At 44.3% G+C, this 21,174-nt stretch overlaps 1 protein-coding gene across 1 annotated transcript in view; it reads left to right on the forward strand.

Moving 5' to 3' along the window:
* Nucleotides 1-1,752: 1,752 nt before the first annotated feature.
* LOC119956586 (histone acetyltransferase p300-like) overlaps nucleotides 1,753-21,174 on the forward strand; it is an 86,026-nt gene continuing 66,604 nt past the window's right edge. Inside the window, exons 1-5 of the mRNA XM_038783910.1 lie at nucleotides 1,753-2,457; nucleotides 14,888-15,064; nucleotides 16,444-16,699; nucleotides 16,921-17,034; nucleotides 19,818-20,060. Coding sequence (XP_038639838.1) covers nucleotides 1,861-2,457; nucleotides 14,888-15,064; nucleotides 16,444-16,699; nucleotides 16,921-17,034; nucleotides 19,818-20,060 — 1,387 coding nt within the window. The 5' untranslated portion in view covers nucleotides 1,753-1,860. The remainder of the gene's footprint in view (nucleotides 2,458-14,887; nucleotides 15,065-16,443; nucleotides 16,700-16,920; nucleotides 17,035-19,817; nucleotides 20,061-21,174) is intronic.

Here is a 21,174-nt window from a genome sequence, read left to right on the forward strand (position 1 = left end):
ATGTGGAGGAGGTGCCGTTACCTATCCTGATAGATTTCAGTCTGTTGGTGAGGAGGTCCAGGATCCAGCTGCACAGGGAAGGGTCAAGTCCAAGATTGCAGAGTTTGGTTATTGATCTTATCGGGATAATGGTGTTTAAGGTGGAGCTGTAGTCTATGAACAATAGTCTGATGTAGGTGTCCTTGTTGTCGAGATGTTAGAGTGTTGATTGTAGTGCCTGGAACATGGCATCTACTGTGGACCGGTTGCTGCGACAGGCGAACTGCAATGGATCGAGACCGTCTGGGGGGCTGCCGCTGATCCGTCTCCTGACTTGCCGCTCAAAGTATTTCATGATAACAGATGTCAGGTCCACCGGTCAGTAGTCATTGAGGCAGGCTACCTTGTTCTTCTTTGGTACTGGTATTATGGTGGTCTTCTTGAAGGTGGGAACCATGGAGCGGAGGTGTTGAAGATATCTGCGAATACACTCACCAGTTGGTCTGTGCAGGATCTGAGTGCTTGCCCAGGGACTCCGTCAAGGCCCATCTCTTTCCGCAGGTTCACTTTCAAGAAGCCAGCCCTTACCTCTGAGGCTGTAATAGTGGGTATGGGAGTGGCCAGGGTTGTTGGGGTGGGTGGCACTGATGTATTGGCTGACTGTTCAAAGCGGGCATAGAACTAGCAATGGATACTAGTATTTATTAAGTTGTATTGTGGTATATTTAAATTGCCTTGCGTTATGAACTTGTAATTAGCTGCAGTTGAAATGGAAATCCTGAATAACAGCAACATTTCCTTGCGTCTGTGTTGCTGCATTCTGAAAAATGAACGTGATATGGAATGATTGGACATGGGGTTACATCTCTTGCTAACAATTGAAAGTTCCTCACCTAAGCATGGTTGCTATTTAAAATTGTCAATCAAATGCTTATCCTTGGAATGGGTGGGTGGTGATTGAAGAAGTATTACCTTCAACTTTGGATGCAGGAAGCTTGTCTCCTGCTGAAACCTGTCTTCACCTGCAGAACTTGTATGGCTTCGAAAGATTACGGGAAGAAGGATGCGTAAGAAAATTCGTACTTTTACAAGATAAATTGGTGGATTTTTAACTTGCTATAGTGAATCTTTATCTTCCCAGTGTACGGTTTTGTGCAATGCTATGCAAATTTCCAGCATTCAAAAATGGGATGGAACATTTAAGTTACAAAGAGAGGTTGGATAGGCTTGGGTTGTTTTCTCTGGAGCGGAGAAAACTAGGGGGGTGATCTGATCGAGGTGTACAAGATTATGAGGGGCGTGGACAGGGAGCAACTGTTCTCCTTAGTTGAAGGGTCAGTTATGAGGGGACACAAGTTCAAGGTGAGGGCAGGAGATTTAGGGGGATTTGAGGAAAAATCTTTTTACCCAGAGAGTGTTGCCGGTCTGGAGCGTGTTGCCTGGGAGGATGTTACAGGCGGGTTGCCTCACATCCTTTAAAAAGTACCTGGATGAGCACTTGGCACGTCATAACATTTAAGACTATGGGCCAAGTGCTGGCAAATGGGATTAGGTAGGCAGATCAGGTGTTTTTCATGCGCCGCTGCAGACTTGATGGGCCGAAGTGTATTTTTGACCAGTCCAATTTCCCCTTTTTAGTCCCACAAATCCCTACCCTTTCCCCGTGTTCCAATTGGTGCATGGTCTCCTTCAGTGTAGAAAATAAGAAAACTTGCAATTGTAGACATCCTGAAAATAGTCATTTGTAATTTGTCTTTTGTTTTCTTTTCAGATTTTGGATCCTTATTTGATCTTGAGAATGATCTACCAGATGAACTGATCCGTTCAGATCCATTAGGACTGACCAATGGTGGTGACCTGGCTCAGCTTACTGGGGTTGGCATGGTGCAGGATGCCGCCTCAAAGCACAAACAACTGTCAGAACTTCTGAGAGGCAGTGGTTCCAGTATCAATATGGGACATGGGGCAGTCAGCTCTGGTGGTGCCTCATCACGCTCTATGGATAGTCCAGTGCAGTCGGTGGGCAGCCAAAGTCAACAGAACAGTCCCAGTATAGGAAGCTTAAGTAGTATGGTAAAGAGCCCCCTAACTCAAGGTGGTCTTACATCCCCTCCTAATCTGGGAATGGGAGCGAGTGGAGCAAACCAGAGACCTCCAACACCACAGTCTGTGAACCCACAGAAACACGATCAGCTTCATACGTCAGCAACGGGTCTGATGCCTGGTGTAAACAGCCCAACCAACCAGGCTGGCATGAGCATGAATGCTAATATGAATCCAGCCCTGATGAACAGTGGTAATGCTTCGGGCATGATGCAGGGACAAGTAATGAACGGTTCTCTTGCTGCTGGAAGGGGCAGACCCTTACAGTACTCAAACCTGTCCAATGCAAACAACCTACTTGCAGATACGTTATCCCAGGGATCACCTCAGATGGCAGCAGGTCTCAAAGGACCCCAACCTGGGGCAATGAGTAAGGTAAGAACTGAACATTTTGCACCTTGAAGAATACAGTGAGATTGTTTGAAGATTAGACTTAAAAATTTAAATATCATACTGCGACTATTAACCAGTCAAATTATTGAAAATTTACTTTCTCGTAAAATATCACGGTTTCTGAAATACAGGGTAGCTGCCATGTAGAAATTGAAGATTATAATAGGAGCTGGAGGGTTGGAAAAAAAAAATTGGAAAGCATAAAAATAAAATGAAGTTTTTAGAAACGACAATGAAATCTGTACAAATGGACGCATTAAGAATCCAACGCTCCTCAAAACAAACAACTGTTGGGTGGCACGACGCAGTGGTTAGCTCTGCTATCTCCTGGCAGCAAGGACCTGGGTTCGATCCTGCCCTGGGTTTGTACATCTCCCCGTGCCTGTGTGGGTCTCACCCCCGCAATCCAAAATGATGTGCAGGGTAGGTGGATTGATTGACCACGCTAAACTGCTCCTTAATTTGAAAATTTAAAAAAAACTTTGGGATCATGGGGGTAGAATTATTTTTTTCTTCCTAGAGGAAGGATATATATTGATTGGGCAATAAAGAAAATGGGTAGTCTTTTCAATAGTGGAAAAGAAAAGCAACACAGATTCCAGCTCCGGGCGAACCCTAACCGAGATCCTCTCATGGCGAACTTAATTTTCTACAGGCCGATGAAGCCAGCCATGTCCGAAGGTCAGGTCTCCGATTTCGGGGGCTTTGAGTCCCTCCATGCTAGTAATATGCGCCTCTGGGCTACCAGGGAAGCAAAGGCCAGAACATCTGCCTCTTTCTCCTCCTGGATTCCCGGATCCTGCGACACCCCAAAAAATCGCCACCTCTGGACTCATTGCCACCCTCTTATTATTTAATACCGTGGACATGGCGTCGGCAAATCCCTGCCAAAATCCCCTCAATTTTGGACATGCCCAGAACATGAGGACATAGTTCGCTGGCCGCCCCGCACACTTTGCACACCTATCCTCCATCCCAAAGAATCTGCTCATCCGGGCCACTGTCATGTGAGCCCGATGAACAACCTGAAATTGGATCAGGCTGAGCCTGGCACATGTTGCGGTCGCATTGACCCTACCTAACGCGTCCGCCCAGAAACCCTCCCCTATCTCTCTCCTCTCTCTCCTCCTCTCCCCCCCCCCCCCCCCCAGCAGCTCCTCCCACTTTTGCTTCAGCTCCTCGGTCTGCCTCTCCTCCGAACCCACTCCCCTCTCCTATCATCCTCTAGAATCCATCCTATCCTGAATCCCCCTTAGCGGCAGGAGTGGGAAGGTTGGCACCTGTCTCCGCAGAAAGTCCCGCACTTGTAAATATCGAAATGCATTTCCCCCCACCAATGCGAACTTCTCCTCCAGCGCCATCATACTCGGGAAGCTTCCTTCTATAAACAAGTCCCCATCCTCTCAATCCCTGCTCTCTGCCAAATTCGGAACACCCCCCACCCCCGCCTCCATGCACACCTGCGCCAGCTCCCCCGCCTCCTCACCATGGCTATGTTAGCCGCTCAGTAGTAATCGCTAAAATTCGGCAGTGCCAGCCCTCCATCCCCCCGACTCTGCTCGAGCAATGCCCTCTTCACTCACGGGGACTTGCCCCCCCCACACACAGTCTGCAATAATCTTATTGATCTGCTTAAAAAAAGGACTGCAGGATGAAGATGGGGAGGCATTGGAAAACGAATAGGAATCTCGGGAGGGCCGTCATTTTTACCGATTGAACTCTGCCCGCCAGACACAACGGGAGCGCATCCCAAATCCAGAAATCCTCCTTCATCTGATCCAGCAACCGGGCCAAGTACAATTTATGTAGCCGGATCCAATCCCACGCCAGTTGCATACCCAGGTACCTGAAACTGTCCTGCACCACTCTGAACGGCAGTTCCCCCAGTCGCCTCTCCTGACCTCTCGCCTGGACCACAAACATCTTGCTCTTCTCCATATTGAGCTTATACCCCGACAACCGGCCGAATTCCCCTAGGATTCCCATAATTTCTTCCATCCCCTCCAATGAGTCTGAGACGTACAACAGTAGGTCGTCCACATACAACGAGACACTGTGCCTGCTGCCCCCCACCCCACTCCAGTCCTCGGTCCAGCCCCTTGAGGCTCTCCGAGCAATTGCCAGCGGCTCTATCGCCAGTGCAAACAGCAGTGGGGCGAGGGGGCATCCCTGTCTCGTCCCCCGGTGCAGTCTGTACCGTGTCCATCCTTAATGTGCACGGTTGAGGCAAAATGCTTGTATTTTGTGGTCATCAGTGACCGTGAATAGGTAGCACGGTGGTGCAGTGGTTAGCACTGCTTCCTCACGGCGCCGAGGTTCCAGGTTCGTTCCCGGCCCTGGGTCACTGTCCGTGTGAAGTTTACACATTTTCCCTGTGTCTCTGTGGGCTTCACCCCACAACCCAAAGATGTGCAGGGTAGGTGGATTGGCCACGCTAAATTTCCCCTTAACTGGAAAAAATGAATTGCATACTCTAAATTTATTTTTTAAAAATCAATGACCGTGAAACAACATCCTAGCGCCAGCAATCATCTTGGGGGTGGGGAAATAAAACTGTGGGGATGGTAATGATTGTTCTGAACTTTTTTCTTTTGGTGAATAGTGCTCAATTTTCCTATTTTTTGTCAGTGGAGATTGAAAAGACTAGATGAAAGCTACAGAAGTTACACTCCGCTTCTGATACATCTCTTGTTGGATAGCGAGTCAGCTTAATCATGGGTGGGGTGCCATTAATTGCTGATTTTGACTTGAATAGTGCAGGCCATGAGTTTCGTTGAATCTGTCCTCGTGCCACTCTACGCACCAGTAAATGTCTTGAGTGAAAGCATATTTTGCATTTCCAACGTGGTAACTTCCATCAAGTACTCGTTAAAGTAACCATTTTTAAACTTGAGTATGGAATCCTGTTTAAGATGTTTGCACTTGGATGGTGTAATCCAAGCATCTGCTTTTTGAGAATGTCAGGCAAAGAATTACAGTTTAAAATTACAGCATGGCCTTAATTTCCGTGCCATTGCATTTAATTTATTCTTTCTACATATTTTGTATCTTTTAGCCAAACTATCTGAAATATTGAAATTCAAAGTAACTGAGAACTAATTGGATACTAATCACCTTTCAATAAAAGGGAAGTCTTGGCTTTCGTGCATTTCTCTGACTTCTTTGTGTGCTTTTGAAGGACACAAAGAGAATAGGGACTGCCTGTGTGCATTCAATTTCAGTGAATTTGTAACAGCTATGGTGTAAAATGAAGAAAATATAGCTGTTGCTCTGGTTGTTGGTTCCTCAGGGACAGATCTCTTTTTAAACAATGAAAGTGTGCCCTGGGCGGAGCGGTTTCTCTTTCAGTTGAATGGGTAAGCATGAAACTGGGGCTGGGATTAGCGTGCTGTTGGCTGCTGAGCTCAGTGAGGGGGTGCTTTCCCTCCCTTTGTTCTTATGCAGAGGTGCAGGTACCATCTGTTGTCCATGTAGCTCAAGGAAATCCTTTTCTTCCCTCTCTCTTCTCTCTACTCTCTTTCCCCCCCCCCCACCCCCAATAAACATTCGCATATTATTACCAATTCAAAAATGTGTATGTTAAAATGACTAGGAATAGTTTGTAAACATTTTGTGATGCGCTGTTTGCTGCACAGTTCCATTTGTGTAGTAGGAGTTGTACCATTGAGTCAAAAATAAGCCCTACTTTTGAAATATTCAGTGCTATTGTTCCCAGTTACAGGTTCGAAAGTTTCATTGCCATAATAACTTCAGAATTAATGTCGAAATACTAATACTATGTGCTCAGTCAGCATGCATGAAAGTCACTTTGTACAAATTATCAAGTAACAGCCATAAGCACCAGTGATAAATCTATTAAAAAGCCATTTAAGCATTGTTACAGTTTTCATTAACTACCCCAGACATAGGTATTTGATACAACTATGACACTTGACAGAATATTACCCTATTTTCTGCCACCTCTCCCAAATAATACAACACACATCTTTAAACTTTTAACTGGGGTTTTTATTTGGGGTTTTTTTTTTTTAAATTTAGAGTACCCAGTTCATTTTTTTCCAATTAAGGGACAATTTAGAATGGCCAATCCACCTACCCTGAACATCTTTGGGTTGTGGGGGCAAAACCCATGCAAACACGGGGAGAATGTGCAAACTCCACACGGACAGTGACTCAGAGTCGGGATCGAACCTGGGACCTCGGCGCTGTGAGACAGCAATGCCACCGTGCTGCCCTAACTGTATATATTTGTGACTGTTGTTGCCAGCTTTTTCATTTCAGTAGCTTAAATTTCATGAATGAATTATTATCTGCATTAGTTTTTCCTTTGACCTTTCGGAAGGTACTGGTTGTGGAAATATAATTCTACAGGCCTCGATACCCTGCTATCTTTCCCAAGTGGACACTTATTCTTTTTAACAAACTTTTCCCTCTCCTCAACTGTTCACCTCTGAATTTAAAAAAAAAATCAATTAAGGGGTAATTGAGCGTGACCAATCCGCCTACCCTGCACACCTTTGGGTTGTGGGGGTGAGACCCACGCAGACACAAGGTGAATGTGCAAACTCCACATGGACAACGACCCGGGGTTGGGATCGAACCCGGGTCCTTGGCGTCGTGATGTACCATAGAATTCCAATAGTGCAGAAGGAGGCCATTTGGCTCATATATTGTGTGCAATTCCTCAGAATCCAGCTGCCCTCCTATCTTGTCCAAAAGTTGAATTTTCAAAGGTGTGTAGTTTACCTTTCATTTGGGATAATTGAATAGCAGCAAGGTGCATCCCTGAATAGCTACAGCCACTTGTAGCATCCATACCACTGTGATCAGCTAATTCAGCACAGACCAGGATTGAACCTGACACTTTTTATTTTTAGAAGAAACATCAGAATGTCTGTTCCATTTTTTAAAAGCCAAATTAAAAAAAGTGCGTGCAAATAGCATAGTTGGCTGGACTAGTAATTAAGTGGTCCAGGCTAGTGCTTTAGAAACATTGATTCAAATCCCACCATGGCAGCTGGTGGAATTTAATTTTAATTAATAAAATCTGGAATGGAAATCTAGCCTCCGTAACGCTGACCATAACATTACGCTATCATCAAGTGCCATTTTTAAACCTATGTGGTTCACTAGTGCCCTTTAGTGAAGGAAATCTGACTCTTGTCATGTTATCTCACCACTGACTCTTGTCATATTATATGACTAAGTTAATTTTGTAATGTTTCATAATTTGTACGATAAAGGTGAGACAAAGGTTTTGAGGGAGAATTTTATATAAATTGCAAAATCTGTCTGATTTTGAAATAAGTATGGGACCTGTAGTTTTTCCCAATCCCTCAAACCGAATCTTGTAGTCATTCCCAATATTTTCTTACAACTAAATATTCACAAGCCTCTGAAATCATCCTGCCCAGAGTGTTTGTCTGTTTCTCCTTCTCGTTATGATGAGTTATATAAGTATGTAACTTTTTGGGGGGGCATAAGTTAACTCTTTGGAGAAATGATGGGGACAATGATGCTGCTACTGAAGACAATTTTAAAACATTGTGCAAACGCCAGACCCATAAGAAATTACACAGAAATTCCAGCAAACAAACGAGATTTCCTGCATGCTTCAGCAAAATTCATTCAGCAAGTGATGGTTAACTCTGTGTCTAAAGTAAAATTGGATTTGGTGCAGAAGTGGAGGTAACAATCAACCAAACTTCCTGTCCCGCTTGTCATTCAATATTCTATATTTTGGAGCAGCTCTTCTGCCAGACACAGGATCTGGTTTGACTGCAGCTCTCCACTGGTCAACTTGGTGAATGCAATTGCCTGCCTAAACCCCACCATGCCTCCACTTCCTTTGACCAAACTTCTGATCACCCCTCAATCTTTCTTCCTTTGACTGGGTACCCATTTTCCTTGTGTCTTTTGAGGTGTCTTTGGGCACTTTTCTATGCTAAGGGTGCTATATAAATGCAAGTTGCTGTTGTATCACTTGTCATAAGAACTCAGGATATTCACTTGGTCACAGTACTAGGGGGTAGTTGGTGCCTGTAGACTTGTGCTCCAGTTAGAGTAAGGCAGTGTTTTTTAAACATTTTTTCCGGGGACCCATTTTTACCAACTGGCCGATCTTCGCGACCCACGCTGGCCGACCTTCGTGGCCTACGCCAGCTGACCTGCACGACCCACCATTTTCCTTGTTTGCTGCTGACAAAAATGGAGCAAACGGTTTTGGGTCCCTTTGGCCCTCGTACACGCTCCTCCAATGGAACCTATTGGATGAAGGTGAAGCCTTCCGGTGTCGGAAAGTATGGAGTCTCCATCTGTCCAAAGTTTTTCTTTTTTTTTTCCGGTAAAAGTTTATCAAATAAAACTCCCCGAACTTGTAAATAAAAATAAAATGAATAAAAGAAAGGAAAACAATAAAATAAATGAATAAACCCCCCCCCCCCCCAAACTTGTAAAACAAAAAGCTGCTACCGTTTTTTTTTTTAAAAAGCGGCCGCACTGAGCATACGTTCCCGATCATCGCCGGCGATGATCGGGAACATCATAGTTTTACGGATGCGCGCTGATGATCTGGCACACATGAGCAGTGCAGCTGCATTTTCTTTACATGTTCGCAGCCATTTTGAAGGCCGCTTGCAGCCGGCATTATTAACAGCCGGCTGTTGTGCGCAGATTTGCGCGATTGGGAGCGCCGCAACGGATGGCTCCGTGACTCTCCCGACACCTGCCTGTGGGTGCCTCCCCGAGTTTGACAATGCCTGGCGTAGGGTATTTTCAGGTGTCAAGGTGGGGAAAAAACCTGGAGTGACGGATGCCATTTATGTGCTGGGTAATGATTTGTTGGATTTGCCCCCCCCCCCCCCCCCCCCCCCCGGGCCATACTTGCTCATTTTCACCCTCCCATGTCTATCAGTGTAAACAGCAAAAGTTTGCTTCCTAAATAATGAAAATCTGAAGTTTTTACGGTAGGCATGTAAATGCAGTTGAGTATGCTACTGTAGCTGTGTTAGATATCCATTTGTATTCTACACCAACTTAACTGAGTCAATATGTTGTCGAGAGAGTCAGAAGGTTGAGTTCAAATCCTACTCCAGGATTGGCCACATAATAAAAACTAGCTGATAATAAAAACTAGCTGATAATAAAAACTAGGTGATAGCACTAAAGGAGTGTTATATCTGAAATAAAAACAGAAAGTGCTTAAAGCATTTGTGGAGAGTGAAACAAAGTTAATGTTTCAGGTCAAGGAGCCTCCCTCAGTGCTGCATCTGACCTCTGCATGGCACAATTCTAAGAGCAGGGTGTTAGTTAATATTCTTTCCCCTTACCATAACTACCAAAAATAAATTAACTGGTCATTTATTTTGTTGCTGTCTGTGGACAAAACATGCAAATGCCATGTTTGTCTAAATAATTCTTCAACATGTCCTGTGTTTATTGCTCACAATGGTCTCTGCATTGGGGAGACCAAACATGGATCGGATGATTGATTGACCTGCTCAACATCTTTTTTCAGTCGGCAAAACTGGCCCTAACTTTCCGATTGTTTGCAATTTGTATTTTTAAAAATGTTTATTATTCCATTCTTAAAGTTACAAAGACAATATTCAGAGTGGACAGGGCAAGCCCTTAATCAATCTCATTGCTTGGTCCCAAAACCAATTCAAATTTAATCCAATTCTTGGTCTCCACAAGAGAGACATAGAAGATCCAAGCTGACAAGAAAAGACCATCTTGAGCTTGATCTGACGCTTGACCTTAGCCAAGAGGCCAAGAAGTGATTTTCTTTCTGGTGTCTCGCTCACCTCTCTGCCTCCAATGACGCTCAGCAGAAGCTTGAGGAACAACATCTTATCTTTCGACCAAACACTTTACAGTCTTCTGCACTCAACATTGCGTTCAGCAGTTTGAGAGCATGGCCCTCTTTTGCCACTTCCAGATCCTCTAGAAGAGCCATCTTTTGTTTCTTTACTTGTCCCTTTATTCCTTTAATCTTGCACTATCATTCCTGCTTTATCACAGACCTTCCCGTTTGTTCATTTTTCCATCCCTTTTTGCTGCCTCTGTTGCAGCTGTAACACTTTCCAGTTCTCAGACATGCAATGTTACCTCTGTTTCTCTCTCCACAGATGCTGCCCACCTGTTGATTGTGTCTAGCATTTTCTTTTTAACAATTCAGGTTTTCAGCATATGTCATCATTTTGTCTTGATCCCAATTCTTGCGCTGCTATTATTTCACAGGTTTTTAATGATACATTGCCTGTACCCTGATCAAGCCTGAAGTGCTCTCAATACCATATGACCTGCAAACCGAATACCGTGCTAATTTTGTGTATTTTTCTTTGAGCTTATAATTTTGTGGTCAGAAGAGAAACATTGAGTAGGTTGTGTCCATTTGAAGTGCTAGCGATGAGTGGCTGTAAAGACTCCTGCATGTTCTTTTACAGATGCTTAATTACAATTTTCTCTTCCCAGTTTAATGCTTGAGATTTCACTTATTAATTTGTACCCTTTTCGTCTTTTCTTGCATCATACACCAGCTGGCAACATAGCTGAAGTGATGCTCTGACATCCACCCCTATAATTAGGCAGTTGCTAGGTAGCATGTGACGATCCAGGCACCTTGCTCTCCAGTTTTCGCATCTCCCCACTACATACAGCATAGAACATACAATGCAGAAGGAGGCCATTCGGCCCATTGAGTCTGCACCAACCCACTTAAGCCCTCACTTCCACCTTATCCGAATAACCCAATAACCCCTCCTAACCTTTTTGGACACAAAGGGCAATTTAGCATGGCCAATCCACCTAACCTGCACATCTTTGGACTGTGGGAGGAAACCAGAGCGCACGGAGGAAACCGACGGGGAGAACGTGCAGACTCTGCACAGACAGTGACCCAGCGGGGAATCAAACCTGGGACCCTGGCGCTGTGAAGTCACAGTGCTATCCACTTATGCTACCGTGCTGCCCACAGCAGTATGTTAAGAATCGGAGCTCCGTTATACCATGCCCCTTCCTTTAATTTTTTTTTGAAATTATTTTTATTGAAAAATTTAGAATTTATACAACAACAACAACGAACCATAATAAAATACCAAATATTACAGTAATATTAGCAATCCTAAACATTCGCCCCCACCTCCAGGAACAACACAGCATTTTAACAACAGCACAAATTAACACAGTATTAAGTTACATAATAGAAACTACAATAAGGAACACACACACACACACACACACACACACACCGGGTTGCTGCTGCTATTGACCAAGATACCTATCTTTGAGCCAGGAAGTCCAGAAAAGGCTGCCATCGTCTATAGAACCCTTGTATTGATCCTCTCAGGGCAAATTTGACCCTTTCCAATTTTATTAATCCCGCCATGTCACTGATCCAGGTCTCCACACTTGGGGGCCTCGCATCCTTCCACTGTAGCAAGATCATTCGTCGGGATACTAGGGACGCAAAGGCCAGGACACCGGCCTCTTTCGCCTCCTGCACTCCCGGCTCTACCGCCACTCCAAAAATCGCGAGTCCCCACCCTGGTTTGACCCTGGATCCAACCACCCTCGACACCGTCCCCACCACCCCCTTCCAGAATTCTTCCAGTGCTGGGCATGCCCAGAACATATGGGCGTGGTTCGCTGGACGCCCCGAACATCTGGTGCACCTGTCCTCACCCCCCAAAGAACCTACTCGTCCTAGTCCCGGACATGTGGGCCCGGTGCAGCACCTTAAATTGGATGAGACTAAGCCTCGCGCATGAGGAGGAGGAGGAGCTGACTCTCTCCAAGGCATCCGCCCAAGTTCCGTCCTCTCTATCTGCTCCCCGAGTTCCTCCTCCCATTTAGCTTTCAGCTCCTCCACTGACGACGACTCCACCTCCTGCATTACCTTATAGATGTCAGACACCTTCCCCTCTCCGACCCACACCCCCGAAAGCACTCTGTCCATCGGCCCCCGTGAGGGCAGCAAAGGGAATCCCTCTACCTGTCGCCTAGCAAACGCCTTTACCTGCAAGTATCTGAACATGTTCCCTTGGGGAAGCCCAAATTTATCTTCCAGTTCCCCCAGGCCCGCAAACCTCCCGCCAATAAACAGGTCCCTCAATTTACTGATGCCCACCCTCTGCCACCCCCTAAATCCCCCATCCCTGTTCCCCGGGATGAACTGATGATTGCCACCCAATGGAGCCTCCATCGAGCCCCCTGTTTCCCCCCCCGATGCCGTCTCCACTGTCCCCAGATTCTTAGGGTCGCCGCCACCACCGGGCTCGTGGTAAACCTCTGAGGGGAGAGCGGCAACGGCGCCGTTACCATGGCAGCCCCTTCCTTTATTAAACTGCAGTTCTGTTAAGTGAATATTTTTTTTTGGGCAGTGTTCATTCTCAGCAAAGTGTGTGAGAAACTTTCATAATTTGGGATGTATTTTCTACGGAAATTATAGTATAATCTATTTGAAGTGGATAAAACGTGTACACATGCAAACTCAGGTTTTCTAATTCTCAACTTCAGAATGTTCTCTTCACAAACAATGTAGTGCAGGTAAGGTGAAATGCCAGCGGATATTCATCTGTTGCTGGTATTGGAAAAGGTGAGAACAATTTACAGGATTCCCAAGTACCACACAAGGTGTTGCTCAGTAGTTTAATTTATTAGGGTTTGTGTAATGCCACTGCAATAACATAAGAAATAAGATGGATGCCATAGTGGTTAGCATTGCTGCCTCACAGCGCCAGGGGCCAGGTTCAATTCCAGCCTTGGGTGACTGTCTTTGTGGAGTTTGCACATTCTCCCCGTTTCTGCGTGGGTTTCCTCCCACAGTCCAACGGTGTGCAGGTTAGGTGGATTGGCCATGCTAAATTGCCCCTCAGTGTCCAAAGACGTGCAGGTTAGGTGGGGTGACGGAGATAGGGCAGGGGAGTGGGCCTCGGTAGGGTGCTCTTTCAGAGTGGCGGTGCAGACTCAACGCGCTGAATGGCACTGTAGAGATTCTAAGAGCAGGAGTAGGCCATTCAGGCCTTTGAGCCTGTTCTGCCATTCAGTATGATTGCAACTCTTCCTCAGCGCCATTGCAATCAGTGAAATAAGTCTATTTGAAAATGCTTTGTTGTCAATAGTTCTAAGGGTTGATCTTAGCAACCTTTATGCTGTCTGTATTTGTAAGCATATCAGTTTGCATGTTTCCAAGCAAACTCTTATACTACAGGCACTTTCACTCTTTGCATTAATTTTAATTTTTCTTTAAAAAAAGTAGCTGATACAAATGATTCTACTTCTGCCAAATGAGAATTGTTTTGAGTTCTGTAAATGTTGTGTGGTTAGCCAAAGGAGCCTTGTAGGTGGCCAGAATTTTTGGAAGCTGCACTCTAATTCAACTTGGAAACCCCCCTCCCCCCAACACACACACACACACACACACACACACACACACACAAACCTGCCAGTTCTTACTGTCTTCTGAGGTGAAGTGCTTCCGGTTGTAAAGGTAAATCACTGCTGTTAGCGATACTCTGTCAAACTCTCCATTTTGTTTTGGCTGTTACAGTAGGAGTATTATGTGAAATTTTAGACACCTTCAACTCCATAACCACCAAACATGAGACTGCAGCACGCAAATGTCCCAGCTATATAAAAAAAAACAAGCGCACTATTTTATTAACCATCAGAATGCTGTTTGTGGAGGACACTAAGCAAACCTGCTGCAAGAAGGGTGTTCTTTATTGACCTTAGAGCATATTGTTGAGGCAAAGTATAAAGAGATTTTCTCAACTTCTGACCATAGGAATATTCTGACTAACGTGTTTGATGTAATTTTTCATATTCACAAATGTAAATGTGCTTTGTTGCCCGGAACAAATTGGGGTTTCGAAACTGAAAACGATGAGTTAAAGCAAGGTTGGAAAATGTATCTGTCGCTTTACTATCCAAGACTCGGGACTGTTCATTGTAGAATACAAAGGTTTATGTTGCATTGTAATGTAGTATTTGCTTTCTGCCACTGGAGGCCCTTATAAGCCATGATCGATCGTTATCTGATGAGAAAAGCACTTGCAATGCGGCTTCAATTTAACTCCTAATGTCCGAGGCAATTTAAATCGGCATTTTCTGCACAACCTGATCATTGCCGACAAGCAATCCTGGCCTTGAAATTTATACACCTATTGTTATTTTTAAGTTACTGTTGGTCGTACATCCATCTGATTTCCTGTTGGTTTTCCAAATGTTTTGGATTGTTAACTTTGGAGGTTATGATTTTGAAAGCAGTTTTACTTGGTGTAATCTCTCTTCGAAATGTGCCAAATTTTCTTCACGCAAATTGAATATAGACCGGAGAGACCAAGATGGATGTCTGGATCACCTGGTTGAGTGTCAAAAGATTATTATATTTTATATTTTTAACTAACAGATGGGAATGATGGGAACCCCTAATCCTTATGGACAGCCCTACGGACAGAGCACTGGTCAGACGCTGGGCACTAGCGGACTTGGGCAGCAGATGCAAAACAAGGGTGTTTTAGGGAATAGTCTGCCTCAGTTTACAATGGACAAGAAACCTGCAGGTGGTGCTGGGATGCCAAACTTGGTGAGTGCCGAAATAGGACCGTGAAAAGTTTATTTTGAAAGTTGGTGCCTTGTTAACATAGACATAGAATTTACAGTGCAGAAAAAGGCCATTCGGCCCATCGATTCTGCACTGGCCCTTGGAAAGAGCATCCTACCCAAGGTCAACACCTCCCCCTATCCCCATAACCCAGTAACCCCACCCAACACTAAGGGCAATTTTGGACACTAAGGGCAATTTATCATGGCCAATCCACATAACCTGCACATCTTTGGACTGTGGGAGGAAACCGGAGCACCCGGAGGAAACCCACGCGCACACGGGGAGGATGTGCAGACTCCGCACAGACAGTGACCCAAGCCGGGAATCGAACCCGGGACCCTGGAGCTGTGAAGCAATTGTGCTAACCACTGTGCTACCGTGCTGCCTAAATTTCCTGCATTTGTGTTTGAGGAATACGAAAGTTTGAAGGATCATCTAAAATTGTCCTGCTCACACCTTCACATCCCATCATCAGGCCAGTTAGAGTTGTACTGGTTATAAAGCATAGAAAGAAAACTCCACCTATTAACATGCAGTGAACATCATTAGGGACCCTGAAAGAGGATGAATATTTAAAAAGAAAGGGATATTTGTAAGAGCTGGTGACTAGCCGTCACTGCTAAAATAGTGGGGGGAAACCCACCACCAGGGCTTCAACTGAAGCACTAATAGAAAAGATGATTTTTAAATAATAATAATCGCTTATTGTCACAAGTAGGCTTCAATGAAGTTACTGTGAAATTCCCCTAGTTGGCACATTCCGGCGCCCGTTCGGGGAGGCTGGTACGGGAATTGAACCCACGCTGCTGGCCTTGGTCTGCATTACAAGCCAGCTATTTAGCCCACTGTGCTAAACCAGCCCCTAATGAATATAATGACCATATTTGACATTCTGAGTTGTGTCCATTTCCTTTTAGTATGAGTTTGGGCTCAGTAGTAGATTTCTCACTCTAGTCATTCTCTAAACTAGATCACCAAATAGGCTGACAATTAGTGCAGTTCTGAGGGACTGCTGCATTATTGGAGGTTCTGTGAAATAAGTTAATCGAAGACCTCAGCTGTCTTTATAGTTGAACATGTATAGTTGAAAAGTTTGCATGGCTTGAAGAAGAGCATGGTATTCTCCCAGTGCCATGAAGAATGTTTATCCCTCCGTCCACATTGCCAAATATAGGTTACCTGATTGATTAATTGCTGTTGGGGGGGGGGCTGACAGTATGCAGCTTGGCTGTCGTGTTCTATATTGCAACATTGACTGCACTTTTGCTTTTAGAAAAGTACTTTATTGATTGTAAAGCACTTTGGGTGTTCTGATGTTATGAGTGGCGCTACATAAATGCACATTGTCTTTTCCAAAGCCGCAGCAGCCTTCTCCAGTGCAGCAGGGAGGAATAGGGCAGCCCTCAGGGCAGGGAATGGGTTCTGCCCCCACAGCAGATCCAGAGAAACGAAAACTCATCCAGCAACAGCTAGTTCTGCTCCTGCATGCGCACAAATGCCAGCGTCGGGAACAAGCGAATGGCGAGGTACGACCCTGCAACTTGCCACACTGCCGAACCATGAAGAATGTCCTGAATCATATGACCCACTGTCAGGCTGGCAAATCCTGTCAGGGTGAGTTAATAAACTGATTTCTATTACAGTTGACCTGTTACATTGGGTTACATCCTGCCAATACCTTCTAAAGTACAAAAGAGTGGAGTCCCTGTGGTGATTTAGACTGCGGTGCTGTAATTAGAGCTCTGAACTCTTTCAACGTTGAGTTCTGACTTGGTTGTATTTTCTGATGGTCATGTTTGCCTGCTTTCACTTTTTTTGTTATTGGTTCTTTGCAGTTGCACACTGTGCTTCATCGCGTCAGATCATCTCCCACTGGAAGAATTGCACAAGACATGACTGTCCTGTCTGTCTCCCTTTAAAAAATGCTGGCGACAAGCGTAACCAGCAATGTAAGTCTTCCTACCTTCAAAGTCTGCTAAAAGAATGATGCAAAAAATAAAATAATTTTGGGTTAGGTATTGTTTTTTAAATATACACTTGAAGCAGCTGGTTGTGCCTTCAACATGTACAGTTCCCGCTGGCAGGTTAATTTTGTTGAATTGCTTCACAGTCAACAAATGATCTTCGTGCTTTACATTGCACTGTAACTTCTATGAAAAATTACGCTTTAGTAAATAATGAAGATTAATTGTGAAAAAGTGTGTGATTTTCACAACTTTGAGGAGTGCCTTATTAAACTTGCTCTTGGGAACCTTGGGTATAAACTGCAGGGCAGGCTCGTGGAAAGGGGATTTCACGTGCCATTATGCTCAGTAAGTCAGATCTGTTTTGTCAGGGCAGGAGTATATTACCGTGTAATGCACATGGATATTATGCAGTAGTGAACCTTGTTACTTCAAGGCCACAGTCTCAATTTTTTAAGTAAATGGAGCTCCCAGGCATGATGGAGCAGTGCAGATTGGAAAATACTTGTTTCAGGCTCCGGTTTAGGAGCAGCCAGCCTTGTATGATCGTCTTTATTTCATTTTTTTGTGTTATATTTGTAACTGGGTTCTTTGGGCCTATGTATATAAAATTCACGTATTGTCGATTTTGCTGGTATTGAGATAGATTTATATGTATTCATACCCATAGTGTTCCCCGCTGATCAAAAAAAACATTCCATTTTATGGTGTGCTATGTATAGGACCTCTGATTTAAAATCAGTTTGAAAATATTACGGAAGGGTGTTACTGGTATTTTAAAGGTCAAATTAAGTAATTGTGTTTGCATTTTGGTGGTAATTGTAGTCTTTAATTTTAGCGTGTCTTTTTTTTGAAGTCTAGAGAACTGAGATGCTTTAGGTTTGAGGTATGCAGGAGGTGCTACAGTGGAGGATGTTCAAAATCTGTTATGGGTGGCCAAAGGAGTAGGCAGATAAGGAGAGGCAGATGTTACTGTGAAGGAAGGGCATGTGGATGTCAATGTAACAGGGTAGAAGATTGGGTCTATGAAAGTGGGATGGTGACCTTGATGCTGGCAAACTGGAATATAGTGGCAACGCGTTACAGAACTGGGATTTTGAATGTGGCAATCCTGGGAGGTGATGCAGTAGGAGAGGGTTAAAATACTGCTTAGAAAAGTGATGGAGCCAAGTTGTGGCCTTAGAAACTAATTTTAAGATCTCTGTAGTGTTTGCTATTTCTAAGAATTCAGAAGTCAGTATCATAACATAAAAATCCTGGATCATAGTTAGAAATGCGGAATTTGGATTTTTTTTCTTTACTATTAGTGGGTGGGTAAAAGTTATCTGCAAGGCCTGGACAGGTGGCAGGGAGAAGCGGGTGGGTAAGAGTTATCTACAAGGCCTAGCCAGGTGGCAGGGAGTAGCGGGTGGGTAAAAATGATCTAAGGCCTTTCCAGGTGACAGGGCGAAGCGGTGAGATAAGGAAAGTATCAATGTTTAAGGTGATAGTGGTGAGCAAGTTGAAGGAGTTACACCATGCACCAATGTGGATGAAGATGCTATGCCGAATTACAGCTTCAGTTCAAAAAGGTTAGGAGGGGTTATTGGGTTACGAGGATAGGGTAGAAGTGAGGGCTTAAATGGATTGGTGCAGACTCGATGGGCTGAATAGCCTCCTTCTGCACTGTATGTTCTATGTTCTCCACCCCGTTAAATAAAAGGAATTTTCAGAGACCTGCAACTTGAAGCATTTGACTTTTAAATAATACATATTTCCTGAAAATCCTTAGAAAATTTGCAAATGTTACTTAATTGTTTTTGAATTCAAATCTGGTTTTGAGGTACTGGCCAAGCCAAGTGCAGCAGGAGAAAAGCAGCAGTGCAATTAAAGAATACTGAAGAAAGGATCCACGGTGCTAGGTTGCATGGGTCAAACAGCGGCAACAGATAACTGAGCAGGCTCGAAGGGCCAAATGGCCACCTCCTGCTTCTATTTTCTATTTTTTCTATGCATCACCTTGGGGTGGCTCTCTGGCGTGTGAGCAGAATGTGTCCAAAGATTGGGGTCAAGATATAAGAAACCACTTCAGGCTTAGCTTCCAGATCAGGGTGGCAAAGATGTTGAGAGAGGGAGCAGGGTGGAGCCAGCATACAAACAAGGAGTTAGGGGCAGTAGTCAGCCTCTTGGCCCCTCTCTGGCATCAATGAGAATATGGTTGATCTGATTGTAACCTCAACCCTGGAAGGTGGATTTAAGGAGAACCAACACCACCTGGTTTAGAAACAGAAAGTTACGGCACACAGAGGCCACTCTGCCCATCCTGACTGTGCTGGCTTTAGACAGTTATGGTTAACAGTATCAACAGCAGAATTAATGAACAGGTGACCAAATAGTTCATGCATGGCAAGACTTTATTGTAGTTCCGAATCTTTGAGTTTCTGTTATAACCCCAGGATTGTATTTTGTTGTAAATGCAAGCATGCCTTTTAGTTTAAAAGGAAGAAAGAACATGTTATCCTGGAGACTGAAATGTACTGAACACAAATTCATTTTTACAGACTTTAAAACAGCTACAATTACAGGAAGTACCTGGTTTTAAAGTTACACGCCAGGGTAGCAATTAAACATCAACACTGTTCTATGATATCCCACCCGTACTTGTATTCGGGCTAATATCATCCTACTTCTTCTCGCAGACCACCACCAGCACCCCCCCCCCCCCCAGGGGGAAGGATGCTGCTTTTGGATTCAGAATTTAATTGATATGTGTATCTTTTTTTTTTCAGCATTACTAGCTGGAGCAGCTGTAGGATTAGGAAACTCGTTAGGGTCAGTAGGAGTTGGACAGCAAAATGCGCCAAGTTTAAACACTACCAGTCAGATTGACCCGAGCTCCATAGAGAGAGCTTATGCAGCACTTGGACTCACGTATCAGGGTAACCAGATGCAGCCTCAACCTCAGATGCAGAACCAGCAATCGTCTCAGTCTTCACAGGGGCACCAATCTCTGCGGCCTATGAATGCTATGGGTAAGTTGAAACTGCGTGCCAAATAGGTGCAGCTTATCCATCCTCTGTGTGATTCTGGCGTTCTGTAGAAATTTACATCCTATTTTGCAGTTGCTTATTTAAATGGCGGTCTATCAATTACATGTATTCTACATAAAACAAGCAAAACATTTACCCCTCCCTTTCAATATTTGAAAGCCCACAAGAGCTGAGCATTGGTTCATTTGGACGTCCAGTTAGGTAGAGCTGACTGTTAACGAAGATTCAGAATCATATTTTCCTTCTTTTATAGGGCAATCCCGGGCAAAGTTATAGAGCTATATTGCAGCAGTTTGAATTACTGAGACTGATGAAGTTGGATGAGTGAAAGTGACGCTTTAATTAGTACTTGCAGCTAATATATTTAGTGTTTTAAAAACTGACTTGTATTCATAGTCCCTGTTGACTGTAGGTTTGGATGATGGAATAGGTTCCAGGTGAGAAACCACCGATGGAAACCCAAGTTCTGTGTGGTACGCAGTTAGGACCGCGCTGAATGGAAAAATGGCAACAGTCACAAGCTTGCAGAGGGCATGAAGCCGTGTCTTTTTATCAACTTGGCTGTAGCAGCTAGCAGATTAATATTCATGGCGATTTTCTGATTATTCAGACTATAGAACATTTTTGGGGTCAGGCTGTAAAAGCAAAAGTGCTGTGTAGCCCTGTTTAAAAGGGGGTTAATTTTGTATAATGGCCCATTTCCCTATCTTTATATGGTAGCCATGATGTGGAGATGCCAGCGTTGGACTGGGGTGAGCACAGTAAGAAGTCTTACAGCACCGGGTGAAAGTCCGACAGGTTTGTTTCGAATGACTAGCTTTCGGAGCGCAGCTCCTTCCTCAGGAGAATGAAGAAGGAGCAGTGCTCCGAAAGCTAGTGAATCGAAACAATCCTGTTGGACTTTAACCTGGTGTTGTAAGACTTCTTTATATGGTACTGCTTTATCTCCCAGACAGACAATGTTGGATTAAAAGGCAACAGTGAAAATGTGTAATAAAAATAGAAAATACTGAAGAAACCCGGGTCTGGTAGCATCTGTGGAGAGAGGAACAGAGTTACTTTGAGTACAATATGACTTCGGAACTGGAGAGAGGTA

This window comes from Scyliorhinus canicula, chromosome 23, assembly GCF_902713615.1.
Source record: "Scyliorhinus canicula chromosome 23, sScyCan1.1, whole genome shotgun sequence".
NCBI classification, from domain to species: domain Eukaryota; kingdom Metazoa; phylum Chordata; class Chondrichthyes; order Carcharhiniformes; family Scyliorhinidae; genus Scyliorhinus; species Scyliorhinus canicula.